Source organism: Equus quagga, chromosome 12 (assembly GCF_021613505.1).
Source record: "Equus quagga isolate Etosha38 chromosome 12, UCLA_HA_Equagga_1.0, whole genome shotgun sequence".
NCBI classification, from domain to species: domain Eukaryota; kingdom Metazoa; phylum Chordata; class Mammalia; order Perissodactyla; family Equidae; genus Equus; species Equus quagga.
In genome coordinates, this window is record NC_060278.1 from 62,824,605 (window position 1) to 62,836,751 (window position 12,147).

Sequence of the window (12,147 nt, forward strand, 5' to 3'; positions counted from 1 at the left end):
CTGTACATAACATGTCTTTATTTCCTCTGGCTGCTTTTAAGATTTTTCTCTTTATCACTGGTTTTGAGCAATTGATTATGATGTGTCTCAGTGTAGTTTTCATGTTTTTTGTGGGGGTGATTCATGGACCTTCTCAGGCAGAGTTTTTATAGTTTTCATCAAGCTTGGAAAGTTTCTGGCCATTATTTCCTCAACTTTTTTTCTCTCTCTCCCTTACCTTTTTGGGGACTCGAATTACCCATATAATAGGCTGCTTAAAGTTGTTCCACAGCTCAAGGCTGCTTCTGAAAAATTTTCTTATTCTTTTTCTGTATTTCATGTTAGATAGTTGAATCTTTTCTTCTGCAGTGTCTAATCTGCCATTAATGCCCTTCATTGTATCTTTCACCTCACACGTTATTCTCAACTTTAGAAATTTGATTTGGGTAATTTTCCTATCTTCCATCAGTCTACCTAACTTTTTGAAAGTATGGACTACAGTTTAACAATGGTTTTAATATTGTTTTTTGCTAACTCTAACATCTGAATCAGTTGTGGGTTGGTTTCCATTGATTGGTTATTCTCCTAATTACAGGTCATATTTTCTTGCCTCTTTGCATGCCTGGTGTTATGGACTGAATTGTGTCCCCCAGCCCCTAAAAATTCATATGTCGAAGTCCTAACATCTAGTATCTCAGAATGTGACTGTATTTGGAGACAGGGTCTTTAAAGATGCAATTAAGTTAAAATCTGGTCATTAGGGTGGGCCATAATCCAATAAGACTAGTGTCGTCATAAGAAGAAATTAGGACATAGACATACACAGAGGGAAGACTATGTGAGGACACAGGGAGAAGATGGCCATCTACAAGCCAAGGATGGACGCCCCAGAAGAAACCAACCCTGCTGACATCTTATTCTCAGACTTCCAGCCTCTAGAAGTGTGGGAAAAAAAAAAAGTCTGTTGTTTCAGCCACCCAGCCTGTCATACTTTATTACAGCAGTCCGAGCAAACTAATATACCTCATAATCTTTGACAGGACGCCAGACAAAGGGATTTTTATTTTGTTGGGTGCTGGCTATTTTTACATTCCATAAATACTGAATCTTGTTCCTGGGTGCAGTTAAGTTACCTGGAAACAGTTTGATTCTTTTGGGGCTTGCTTTTATGATCTTTAGGTGGGTCTAGAGCAGTGCTCAGTCTAGGGCTAATTATTTCCCATTACTGAAGCGTGGCATCCCTGAGCGTTCTACCCAATGTCTTGTGAATTATGGTCTTGCTAGAGGGAACTGAGTCTGTCTCATCCAAACATTCCGGGAAGTTCTTTCCCCAGCCTCAGACAGTCTCCTCATACACACGTGATGAGCAGTGCTCTGCTGAATACTCTCGGTGGCTCCTCTGCAGATCTCCAGGGTTCTCTCTCTGCCTATCTCTCTTCTGGTCCTCTGTCCTATAAACTGTAGCCACGCTGGTCCCCTTAGACTCTCAGCACCATATCCACACTCAGAGTCCACGGGGCTCCACATCAGTTTCGCCCTCCCTGTGCTGCAGCAGAAAGATTCTCTCCAGGCAATAAGCTGAGGTCACTGCAGGGCTTGCCCTATTTGTTTGCCACCTCTCAGAGATTACTGTCTCTTGTCGCCCACTGCACAGTTTTTGAAAATTTTTGTTGCATGCATTTTGTCTGTTTTTGTTGTTGTCTTGGTTATTTCAGAATAAATTCAGTCCCCTGCTACCCCATCTTGGCCACAAGTGGAAGTTCTGTATTTCTTTTAAAAGTGTCTATATTTGGTTTTCACTGATTCCTCTATTACTGTAACCATCAAAATTAAGGAAGAGTGTTTGGTTTTATGCTATTGTATTGACAGATATATTCATAATGTGTATCATATATTATATATATATTCCATTATATTCTCTCATTATATTCTCCCAGGAGGAACAAAATTGTAAAGCCAAGATACATTCCTCAAGACTACTAGTTAAATTTCTTAGTTTATAGGTGGAACTCTTAAGAACAATCTTCAAAATCTTACTTGAACACAGTCAGTATTGGGAGTAATTTCACTCTACAGAATTGAAATTTAAGGCCTTAATAAAATACACAAGAGCAGAGCAATTCATAAATGTCTCTTTGTTCCCAGAGAAGAAAACGAAAAATCATGGGGATGTTGGCAGAGTTGAAGAGCTGGGTGTCCTACTGTGAAAAGGCCTTATTCTCCTGGCAGAGACAAAAATGGTGTACCACTGTAGTATGGCTTGTTTTCAAGGGCATTACTAACCTTGCTTTATTTTTCTTTATGGCACTTTACCAGCCCTTGAAATGTTACTGTATATTTTATGTGCCGCCTTTTTTGCTGTCTTTCTCCTTCATGAGAACATAAGCTCCCTAAGGGTTGGGACTTGTCCCACTCTTGAGCAATGTTTTATCCACACTCTGTAGCACACAGTAGGCCTTCAACAAATATTTGTGAGAGGAACGAAAGAACAAACAAGCAGCAATATTCTCATCATATGCCATACTGTTAACAGAAATTATCCAGGGGAGTTTCATTTTCTCAATTATGTTGTTTCAAATTTTTCTTTAGAAATCTTTATTAGTTTTGTAATCAGAAAAAAATTAAAATGAGAGAGGAACAGAGAGGGAAAGATGGTCCCTCAGGAGCTGCCTTTCATCATGGCAATTGCCACCGCCCATGGTGGCCTTACAGCTGAACCTCCCTGCCTTGGTCGCTGCAGAATCTCCCTTGCACGTTCTCTTGAGGCCTCGGAAGCTGCTGTACTGGCAGGCTCCCAGCTGCCTAAACCGGTGTAACAATCCCTTCCTTCTGGAACCCTAAGCCAAATACCAAATGTCCTATAATGGCAGTCTTCTTATTTTCCTTCCCATAGGTTCTCCCAAGACATGCTTTGTCAAAGTGTGCTGCATCCCCAAACTGTGAGAATTTCTTTTCTTCTATCTACAGATAGCTCAGCACAACAGGGATGCTGTCAACAAAGTAAGAGCCTAAAAGATGAGATACTCTGAAGATAAATCAGCAAAAAAAATGTCAGAGCAATGAAGGACACACGGGAGACCAGACTAACGCTCTCGAGCCATCCCTGCATCCTCTGCTATAGACCCTCATTAACACATTTGAGTGTAAGAGCTGACAGCTGCCACACATAAAAACTGATAGATAATGAACTCCCTGGGGAAAGATACTGTCTTCTTTCATCTTTACATCTCCAGTGCCTAGCACGGCATCTGACCAAGGACAGAAGCACAATAACTGGTGCCGAGTAGAATAATCTATGGGCACCTGACACTAAACATGGCCACTCTGAGGTAGGAATAACATGATATTCCAGGACCAGAAATGGCACAGGTCAAGGCTGAAAGGGTAGGGAGTCTCTATTGTACAAATTATTAGAAGAAAAACAGTTGAAAGTTAAAAGCCATATATCTCTTTTAGGGCCCTGAAATACGGCATCAAAAAGACCTGCTTCAGGGGCCGGTCCTGTGGCTGAGCTGTTACATTTGTGTGCTCTGCTTCAGTGACCCGGGGTTCGCCAGTGTGGATCCTGAGCATGGACCTAGACACCACTCATGAAGCCATGCTGTGGCGGCATCCCACATAGAAGAACTAGAATGACTTACAACTAGGATATACAACTATGTACTGGGGCTTTGGGGAGGGGAGAAAAAAAAAGAGGAAGATTGGCAACATTCTTCCCCTCCCATTATAAATAGTTTAGTCAACATATCTAAACCTTGCACAGAGATTCCACAAGTCTGATAAGAACTGAAAACAATCTGAATTTTCTTTTCTTTACCCTAAAGCTCAGGGCGACTTCTTTCAAGTGCTTGTATTCCTTCATTGACACCCTTTCTCTGCTTTCATCTTTGCAAAATGAAGAGTCTCAATCTTCTGAAACTCCTCACACTGGCACCCACCTACCCTGTTTTCTTTCTACGTTCTCAGGACATTTCCAAACCTGGTAAACAGATTACACATGATTAAGACAACTCAAGTCCACAAGTACCATCTCAAGACAAATTCTATTTAGAAACTTAGCCATTTATGTATTAGCAAAACCTGAGAAGTAAGAGTTCTTCCTAGGTCCCACATAATCACTCTATCTTGACCTGGAACGTGAAAAGGTTCCTGTTGATCCTTTTCCCACCTCCACCTCAAACCTAGCTCTACCCTCCTCTCCACTGGGATGTGGGCAGGGCCCTCGTGGAGCCCATGCCCTCCCACTCAGGCCCCCAGAACGGGACAGCACTAGGCAGTGCAGAAGACACACAGCTTCTCAGACACACACCAAGTCATGAATGAGACAACTTCCCATGGGAACCATTTTGTTACCCATTTTGAAACATTGCATGTCAGAAAGAAGAGTCCCTGTTAAGCAGTATGACTGTTCATGTTAATGAGAATTTAAATGTAGGGAAGGAAAGACCTAGTTAGGTTGAGGACAGAGAGCTAAGACCGGGTCCAGGTGGAGAGCCGAAAAGGAAAGCCCCCAGCACCTCCTCTCCCCTGAGTGGATGGCTGTGCTCCTCTCTCAGAGAAGGCAGAGAGCACTCCCAGTGCCCCCCACACATCTCACCACCTCCCTGGCACCCTGGCCTGCCTTCCTGTCTGGGGACCCTCCACTTGGCCTTGGGGTACTAGGACCCACAGATGCCACACCACCAGCATCCCACACTGCCAGTTTGTCCCCAAGGGACTGTCCCTGTGAGCACGCCAACACACTCTAACAGTGCTGGTCAAAAACTTCCTCCCACTCCAGCTACCTCCCTCATTTTTATTCCCTTTTATGGTACAACTCCTTGAAAAAGCTACCTGCATTTCTTCTCCTCTTCTCCCTTGGCCCACTCCATTAGGCTTTTGCCCCCACCACTCCCATAAGCCACTCTTGTCAACCACTGATCTCCATGTCACCAAATCTAATGGCAGATCACTCTTTGCTCTGCAAGAGGCTTTCTTCGAATGGCTGCCTCAACCTCTTCCTCCCAGCTCTCCTCCCACCTCACTCCCTCACTCCCTCCAGGTCTCCTTGGCTTGAGCCTCCTCTCTTCCCAGCCCCCAAGTGCCCAGGGCCCAGCCATGACTCTGCACACCCTATGCAGGCTAGACGTCAGATGTCGGCCTGAACCCGCTCCTCAACTCCACTTCTTCCTACCCACTCTACTTGCATGTTTAACAAGCACCTCAATATGCCCCAAACCAAACTCATTACCACCCAGAGCACTTGCTCTTCCCACAATTGCCCCACCTCAGCACAAGGCAACTCCAATCTTGCTGCTGCTCAGAAGAGAAGCGGCAATTCCTTTCTGACTCTCCTCGCTCTTTCATACTAATCCATCTTTCATACTAATCTTTCAGCAAATCCTGTCGACAGTTTCTTCAAAACAGATCCAGAACTTCCCCTCATCTCTATGGCTAGCCCTGGCCCAAGCCCCCTTCAACTGGGGCCAAGATGACTCCTGCCTGGTCCCCCTGCTCAGCCCCCTAGTCTGTCGTCGTCACAACAGTCAGAGTGACATGGTAATGACTTACATTATATCAAGCCATTCCTCTGCTCTAAAGCAGCCAGTGGCTTTCATTCAAATGTCCCATTCTCAGAAAGACCTCCTGCCACCCAAACCATTCAGACACTACAGTCGCTCCTTACTGGTCAGATTTTTCTCCTCCTGAGCACCAGACGTAGCGTGTACGTATTCGTTTGTCACCTGCCTCCCCCACCAGAGTGTAAAGTCCCTGAGACACGATCCACATCCAGTGCTGCAGCCTCAGCACTTGAAAGAGTTACTGTACATAACATGCACTCAAACTTTACTAAATGAATGGGGGCAAAAAGTGCTGAATAACCAAACAGTACTGTTAAAAATGTTCTAATACCAACAAACGTGTTAATTTATCCTGATGACAACTATATGCACAACAACTGGCTGAGAAGACATACTATAATAGTTTGGGGCAGAAAAGGTGGGGAGGGGTAAATTCTTCTTGACGTAGTTAACAGTTTTCTCAATACTTCCAACTACGGACGACCACAGTAAAAGATGCCACTGACTGGGTGTCCACTGTGTACCCAGCTTTCACACGTCCGAGCCTCACCCGAGTCCTACGGGGAAGATATTTTTATCCCCACATCACAGAGGAAGAAACAAACTCAGAAAGTTAAGCAACTCAGCCAAGCCACAGGACTAAAAACACTCACTTGAGGCTCAGTTATCTATGAAAGCTTTCCTCTAAAATACCAAATGACACTACGGTGGGCGCTGAGCCTAAACAATGAGTCTTTCTGCTAACTGGACATCTCAGTCAAGGCTTCCTGGTTTTCACTCTTCCCCATGTCGGCATCTCCTATTGTCTCTGCCACTCCAGATCCTGCCCCTCAGTTCAAGAGGAGACAAATGACTTACCCACTCCCCATGCTGACAGAGCCCCTGGCAAAGCACAAACCCACCGACACTCGAGTTCTGTGGCATCATCTCTGGGTGAAGTGCGCTGATTTAATCTGCCAGTTTTCAAGATCGTATTACAGCAAAACCTTTCCTACAGACTTCACTTTGTAAAGAGTGAAGGAGAAGGAGGATCACGAGCCTAAAAAGGTGCCCCGTCTCCACTGCTGTCAGCCTACCCCTAACAAAATGACCATCTTTATGTCTCTTTCCAAGGCTACCTCCACGATAGTGTCTTCAGGAGCTTTTAATCTACCCAAAAATATCTCCCACGTTTGAGCAGTGTCTGCCCAAAGTTACCATAGAAGACAGACACTCCTCTGAGAAGGGAGAGTACATGCGGGCTGAAAGGAACTGGGAAGCAAGCAGAGACACAAGACACAAAGTCCCACCAAAGACACTGGCGAAGCGCCAAGTCCGAGGGCTAGAATGTGGGCTTGATAAGACAAATCACAACTAGGAAGAGATGCATTCAGCCAGGGCCCCAGTTGAGGCACCATAACAAAGCCTGCCACCTTCCTTGTCACAATCCAGGCACAGACTGTACTCTGGCAGAGTGGAAGGAGAAGGGGGAGGGAGAAAAGCAGACTTCAACTGCAAAACCTAGCTCAGAACACACTCTCATCTTCTGAAGCTGTAAAGAAGAGATGAAAAGATACCACACAGAGATGGTTAGATGGTGATTAATATTCACCCACAGGAAAGCTCAAGTTGAAGGAGACAGACGTTAACCTCAGCCTTAGCCTTTCAGGGTTGTGGTGAAGCCATTAGCAGCTATGGATGAAGTCCCTTCCTTTGGGTCAAGGAGAAACCCAGGGTGATGCCTGAGTTCTTCTTTATTTACATTCGAGGGTCACTGACTAGGGACTCTCCCACGCAGCCCTTTGATCTCCAGCATCCGACAGCCTGTGAGCTGGGAATGGGAAGACAAAGACTAGCTGATGGAAACACACAGACCCCTACATCTTTTTACTGACTTCTTAGGGTCGAAATTAGACCACTTATGCCTTTAATGCATATTCCCAAGAACTCCAGCATTACTGAAAATAACATGAAAGACCCACAAAATCCCTCATTTGGAAGTACCTCCTTGCACCAGATACTGTGCAAAGCAAAACTAGCATCTAGTTCCTCCTCTCATGGCGTACAGGGTCGAAATATGAGTCAGATAAACATTTACCTTTAAAAATGACACTTTGGTCCGGAAATTTAAAAGACAAAACAAAAAACTGGTCTTTTTGTTGTTGTTTTTACCTCCAAAGTTACGGTTTCCATTTGAATTAGCTGCCAACATTTAAAATGTTGGAGATCACACACACAAATACACACACCCATCTGCTCTGGAGAGACTGGAAGATCTGGCCATGCTGGGGCTACATTCCTGCCATGCAGCAAGAGGACAGGGTGCAGGAGATGCTGCCTCCTTCAGCAGGACACCTCCTCTCACTTCTCCACAGCCCTCAGCATCATCCTGGTCTCCCAGAATTAATGAACAAAAAAATATTTTCTTTAGGGAAGAAAATGTTTTTCTTTAGAAAAAATCCACTTCAGTGTATGTGTGTCTATTCGATATATCATTAGCTAGCCTAAATCATGAAAAGAAGGGGAGAAAGTGTTAAGTACACAAAACAAGGCACAAGACCAGGGAAACAGCTCCAGATACAGAGGGAAACACTGGATAAAACTACAAAACTGATGATTTTCTATGAACACATAAATCACCAAAACTGAACCCAGAAAGAAACAGCAAACTTAAGAAATTGTGATAGTTATCTAAGTGCTATATGCTAATAACGCACCAGGCTCAAGTAGCTTTATGGGGGAATTCTAACAAAATTTAAAGAAACAGATCCTTTCAAAAGTATTTAAACTGGCTAAAACAGAGAAAGAGTAAGCTTTTAATAAAGCTATAGAAAACACTAAAACAATTTGATAAAGATTGCATTAAAAAAGAAAATTACAGGGGCTGGCCTGGTGGTGTAGTGGTTAAGTTCGTGTGCTCCACTTCAAGTGGCCTGGGGTTTGCAGGTTCAGATCCTGGGCGCAGACCTACACACCACTCATCAAGCCATGCTGTGGCAGCATCCCACATATAAAAGACAAGAAGACTGGCACAGATGTTAGCTCAGGGCCAATCTTCCTCACCAAAAAAAATTAAATTAAATTAAAAAATTACAGACTAGTCCCATAAATAATGGTGTAAAATTACTAAGCAAAATATTAATATATTGAATATGGCTATACGCTAACAGAGTTATCATTAATGATTCAATAATGATGACTCAACAATATAAAATGACGATTCAATAATATAAAACGTATTACTATAACTCAGCATAGTAACAAGTCAAGGGAGAAAAATCTATACTATCGTTTCAACGATGCTAAAATAGCATTTAATAAAATTCAACAACCATTTTTTATCAAAAAAAACCCCCAGCAGCAACATACCCGTCAGTAAAATAACTAGTGTGGCAAAAACACTAAAAAAGAGAAAGAGAAAGAAACAAAAAACATAATCAGTAGAATACAAGGGACAAAATCGTTATTTGCAGCTGACGATAATATACCTAGAAAATCCAAGAGAACCAAGTGCAAAAACCACTAAAAACAATAATATCTAAGTTGCCAGTTACAAAATTAATAAACACAACTAACAAGAATATGTAATATAAGGAGGATCCTATTTTCAGTAACAACAAAAAAGATTAACTAGATAAGAATAAACTTAAGAAACGTACAAGATTTTAAAACAAATCAACTTAAAAAACACCTTTCTGAGAAACTGTGGAAATGTGTATACAGACTGGAAATTAGATAATATTAAATTAATAATAGATAATAGGGGCCAGCCCAGTGGCCTAGTGGTTAAGTTTGCACACTCTCCTTCAGCAGCCCAGAGTTTGCGGGTTTGGGTCTTGGGTGTGGACCTACACACTGCTCACTAACCCATTCTGTGGCAGCGTCCCACTTACAAAATAGAGGAAGATTTCACACAGATGTTAGCTCAGGGACAATCTTCCTCAGGCAAAAAGAGGAAGACTGGCAACAGATGTTAGATCAGGGCCAATCTTCCTCACCGCCACCCCCCCACCCCAAAAAAGATAATAAAATGTTAATTCTGATATATATGATAATAGCGTTGAGATTATACGTATTTCAAGAAGTCCTTATGTGTTCAAGATATATTGTGAAGTATTTATGGATAAAATAATTTGTTTTAAAATATTCCTGTCTCCCACTCTACAAAAAAAATGGAGTGGAGGAAGAATAGGTGATTCAAGATCGGCAAAATATGGAAAACTATTGAAATGAAGTGATGGATACAAAGAAGTTCATTATATTGTTTTCTCTACTTTTGCATATTCAACAATGTGCATAACAGAAAGTTAAAGGAAATGTGCAGGAGAACTCAAACAAAGGAGGTCATGAAAGACTTAATCCCAAATGTATATAATAGGCTTACAAAACACCAAAAATTGCTACCTAATGATTAAGAAATGCAAATTAAAACTACAAATCAGATGTCATTTTCTGCGAACAAACAGAAAAAGATCAAAACATCTGGTAATACTCAGTATTGGGCGGGGAGGCAGCCAAACCGCTGAAGGCAGTAGGGGTCAGCACAGATGGGAGGGCACTCGTGCTCAAACTTTAAAGTCAAACAGTAGGACGCTGGCCTAGCAATTCCACTTCTGGGAGTTTATTCTAGATAGTCATTCATTCAACAAGTATTTTTTCCTACCTACAATATGCCAGGCACTGGAGATAGAGAGGTGGAGAAAACAGTGACCAGACTCTTATGGGGCTTCCATTCTTGAAAGGGAGGAGACAACCCATAAAGCAAGTCAAGTACTCAGGCAATTACTAGGTGTGGTGAGGGGTAAGCGTGATGAAGGAAACAGTAAGAGAAGGGGGCTAGGAATGGCTCAAAGGTTATTCTGGATGGGCTGGGCTATGAAGGCCTCTCTGAGGAGGTGACAGATGAGCAGAGACCTGGGTGAAGGAAAGAACAAAGCAGGAGAATGTCCGGGGGAGCACTTCAGGCAGCAGGGACGGCAGACTGGGGTCACACACAAATTTGGCCTTCCCACCCTCTGCTTTTCTTTTCACTCCTCTAACAGCCTTTTGTTCATCCAAAGGATATGAGCACCACTTGAATGTCTCTTTGTCCTCTGACACAAAAGTAAAAATTAATCAGATCCTTTCATTACAGTACACTTTCCAGGAAAGTGCCAGGCCAGCACTGTCTCCCCAAACATTATTGCGCATCACAACTTGATTTCTTCAAAGGAAAAATTTCCCAATTTATCTAAATGTTATGCAAAGCCTGCTAATAAAAGTGCATTAAAGCCAATTATGAGTTTTTAACACAGATAAAACTTTCCACAGGAGAGAGATTAGATTCCTTTCACAAAAGACATTGACCAGTGGCCAGATAATTTTACACAAAACAAAAATATTGTCAGTCCCTGTCCTCCTGGCAGGACTGGGAACCACTGACTTAGAGGAGTCTATAGTGCAACTTCATCATCTTTTAAGCAATAAAGTTGAAATTTTGAAGGGGCTACTTAAACATTTTACCCTTAAGCGGCCAGTGTCAATTAAGGGCGTTCCAGTCGACTCCAAAAGAAATGACTCTGCCGCACTCTGAGCACATCACATATTAACTCCTTCAAACACCAAGGCTTCAAAACTGCCGCGAATGATAAATTAAGAAACCAGCACGTGGGGAGAGACGTGTCCCTACTAAAGATGCTCCTATCTCAAGTTTGAAGTCAGCTCTCCATAAGCGCGCTCCTCTCCTCCCCGAACCCGGGAACGCAAACCACCAGGCGGCTCCGGACTCCCCGGGGACTCCCGAGGACGCGCCGCGGATACACGGCCAGCGCAGCACCGACAGGCTTCCCCGCAGCCGAGGACGCGACGGCCCCGCGAGCGGCCCCACGGCCCGGCAGGCCCGAGCGGGGAGCGCCGCGCCTCACCACCGGCGTCCGAGCAGAGCCGCCGCCGGACGGACCCGCGAGGTGCCGGCGCGAGGGCCCCGGGGCGGACACGCGGGCCGTCCTCTCCCCGCCGCCCGACCCGTGGGAGCGGCGCTCGTCCCGCCGCCCGGGAGAGGGAGGGGCTCGGCGCTGGGGGCACCGAGGCCGCGACGGGGGCGGGGGCTGCCCGGCCTCCCCGGCGGGCCCGGCGGCGGGAGGGCGTCCCCGGAGGTCGGCAGGGGGCAGCGGGGTGGAGGCAGGTGTGGGCGTTCGCGGCGGCAACCGACGGGGCCCGGGGCGCGGGCCGCCGCGCCTACCTGCCCAGCGCCCGCTGCATGCCCGCGTCGGCGGCGTGGCGCGGCTCGGCCGGCCCCTTGCCCGCCAGGCGCAGGTTCTGCTTCAGGCGGCAGTCGGCGTCCAGCGCCGCGGCGGCCGCGCCGGAGGAGGACGAGCCCGAGGCGGCGCAGCGCTCCCGCTCCAGGGCGACGGGCTCGAGCCGCTTCCTCATCCCGCGGCCCACACGGCCGGCCGCACACGGCGCCCACTGGCCTCGCCCGCCCTCACCGCAGTCGCAGCCGCCGCCGGGCGCCTGCCGCCCTCACATCTCAGCCCGGGTCGCGGCGCCCGGCTGCGGACTGGCGCCTGGGCCCCGTCGGCAGCGCCGGCCAATCAGCGCCCGGCTCCCGCCGGCCCCGCCCCCGGCCCGCGCCTCCCGGTTCTGCGGG

General features: G+C 45.7%; 1 protein-coding gene across 1 annotated transcript in view; it reads right to left on the bottom strand.

Annotated features, from left to right (window-relative positions):
* The window catches only part of ABHD12 (abhydrolase domain containing 12, lysophospholipase), an 84,939-nt gene extending 72,873 nt beyond the window's left edge, over positions 1-12,066 (bottom strand). Inside the window, exon 1 of the mRNA XM_046678433.1 lies at positions 11,740-12,066. Coding sequence (XP_046534389.1) covers positions 11,740-11,930 — 191 coding nt within the window. The 5' untranslated portion in view covers positions 11,931-12,066. The remainder of the gene's footprint in view (positions 1-11,739) is intronic.
* Between the last annotated feature and the right edge of the window lie 81 nt (positions 12,067-12,147).